The sequence below is a fragment of the Anoplopoma fimbria genome, chromosome 20, assembly GCF_027596085.1.
Source record: "Anoplopoma fimbria isolate UVic2021 breed Golden Eagle Sablefish chromosome 20, Afim_UVic_2022, whole genome shotgun sequence".
NCBI lineage: Eukaryota > Metazoa > Chordata > Actinopteri > Perciformes > Anoplopomatidae > Anoplopoma > Anoplopoma fimbria.
This window is the reverse complement of record NC_072468.1, coordinates 6,403,575-6,405,430: the sequence shown is the minus strand read 5'-3', so window position 1 is coordinate 6,405,430 and position 1,856 is coordinate 6,403,575. Positions and strand designations below refer to the sequence as shown.

The 1,856-nt window shown below is 38.1% G+C and overlaps 1 protein-coding gene across 1 annotated transcript in view; it reads right to left on the bottom strand.

The window, feature by feature from the left end:
* Nucleotides 1-1,138, bottom strand: part of LOC129109753 (cholecystokinin-like) — a 6,064-nt gene extending 4,926 nt beyond the window's left edge. Inside the window, 1 exon segment of the mRNA XM_054621878.1 lies at nt 1,072-1,138. Within this exon segment, the coding sequence (XP_054477853.1) occupies nt 1,072-1,087 (16 nt within the window). The 5' untranslated portion in view covers nt 1,088-1,138.
* Between the last annotated feature and the right edge of the window lie 718 nt (nt 1,139-1,856).

Sequence of the window (1,856 nt, the reverse complement as noted above, 5' to 3'; positions counted from 1 at the left end):
ACACACACACACACACACACACACACACACACACACACACACAGGTGGTAAAAACGTTGAGCGTTGATATCAGAACTCTATCTCCTCTAGTTATTGTTCACTGGACATGATCATTATCAGCTCTCTTCATCAACCTGAACATACATCATTGAAATGTAACCTTTTAACTCCATTAAACCAAATGATATCTAGAAATGATATCAATGCTATTTTGTCAATGTAACTCAATGCAACTATCCATTTTAATAATTTTGTTTGAATTGACACAGCAGTGGTGTAATCAGTCATTCTCTTGATGTTAATATAATTCCTGTTAGCAGCTGGTCATTGTCTCTAATTCATTATTCAGTGAGCTGGTAATGATGCGTTACAGTAACGTGCCCAATCCTCTCCCCTTCTCAATAAAAAAATAAAAAATTAAAGGGGAATTTCTTTTTTTCCTTTTTTAAATAATACACCTCTATGTTCACTTATTGCACAGGGATGAATATTTTTTTACTCTAATTTGCATTTTTGCCCTACTTTTATTAATAAGCACAATCCTGCCTGTGATGTTTGCAACAATAATAACCTAACATGCACAGATGATAGGATACAAATCATATATACACACAGGATTTTGTCTTTGGGCCAAACTTAAGAGAAGTCACAAAATTCCAATGTCATGATCAGATAGTCAGATGAACTTAAACAGCCTGATTATTCTAACAGTGTTATATTGGCCACCTGTCATTACTCACTCATTCATTATTACAAACTTCCCATATATCTACATTGTATTTTCTAGATTATATTTTCCCTTTAAGCTACAACTCAGGTAACTAAAGAAACTGGGGGGGGGGGGGGGGGGGGATTATTGCGAAAAGGTTAAAATAAATTAATGAAACCAAATATGATAACCAAATTTAAAAACCTCTTCCTCTGAACTTTATAGATTAAGTGCACAATTTCTGTATCTGTCCAAGACAAAAAAAAAAGACAAATGATTAAAAAGGAAAACTCCTCTAAAGAACCATTTGTCCTCATTCAACAAAAACACAGAAACAACCAAAGTCAGTTTTTCATTCTTACCTGCAGTTGGAGCCATGGACCAAAAGATGCGATGCTGAGTCTGAAGATGCTGATCTTTGCTCCTCCAGTGTTCAGACTGAGAGTGAGTGAGCAAGAGAGAAGATCATGCTTTATACTGACACACAGGAAGGGGGAGGGGTCTGGACACATGGGAGGAGTCTGCTGCTGGCGTAGAAACTGAAGGCACTGACGCATTGTAGGACGCAAACGTGCACACATACTGCAAACGCTTGAACACACACACACACACACACACACACACACACACACACACACACACACACACACACACACACACACACACAAACACAAACACAATCACTATGTGTTAAAATGGTCATGACAAAGGTGGCAGCTTTAATTGTGCTACCTCCCCGCTTACCTGTGTGAGAAATAAAAAGAGGATCACATTAACAGTTTTGGTGGTTTGAATCAGTGAAGAAAAACTGAACGGCTCTTTAAAAGTAGATTCAATGCTGCGTGTCAGCATCTAAGTAACACACACACTTAGATACTGATAGATGGCGAGATATGAATATACATGAGACAGGGACAGGTGGTGACACTTAGAGCTACAAAGAGAAAGAAAGTCAAGGAGAACGAATTTCTTCTGTGAATTTGTATTGTGTATGCATAGGCACTAATGGAAATAGATAATGTAAAATGTTTCACTCCGTCTCTGTGTTCCAGTTTTTCTTTCTCATCGAGCAGAAGCAACATGCAGGTCAGTGCCCTACAAATGTCAGCGAGGGCGAAATGACTCTGGCTTTGCTTAGTTATAACAG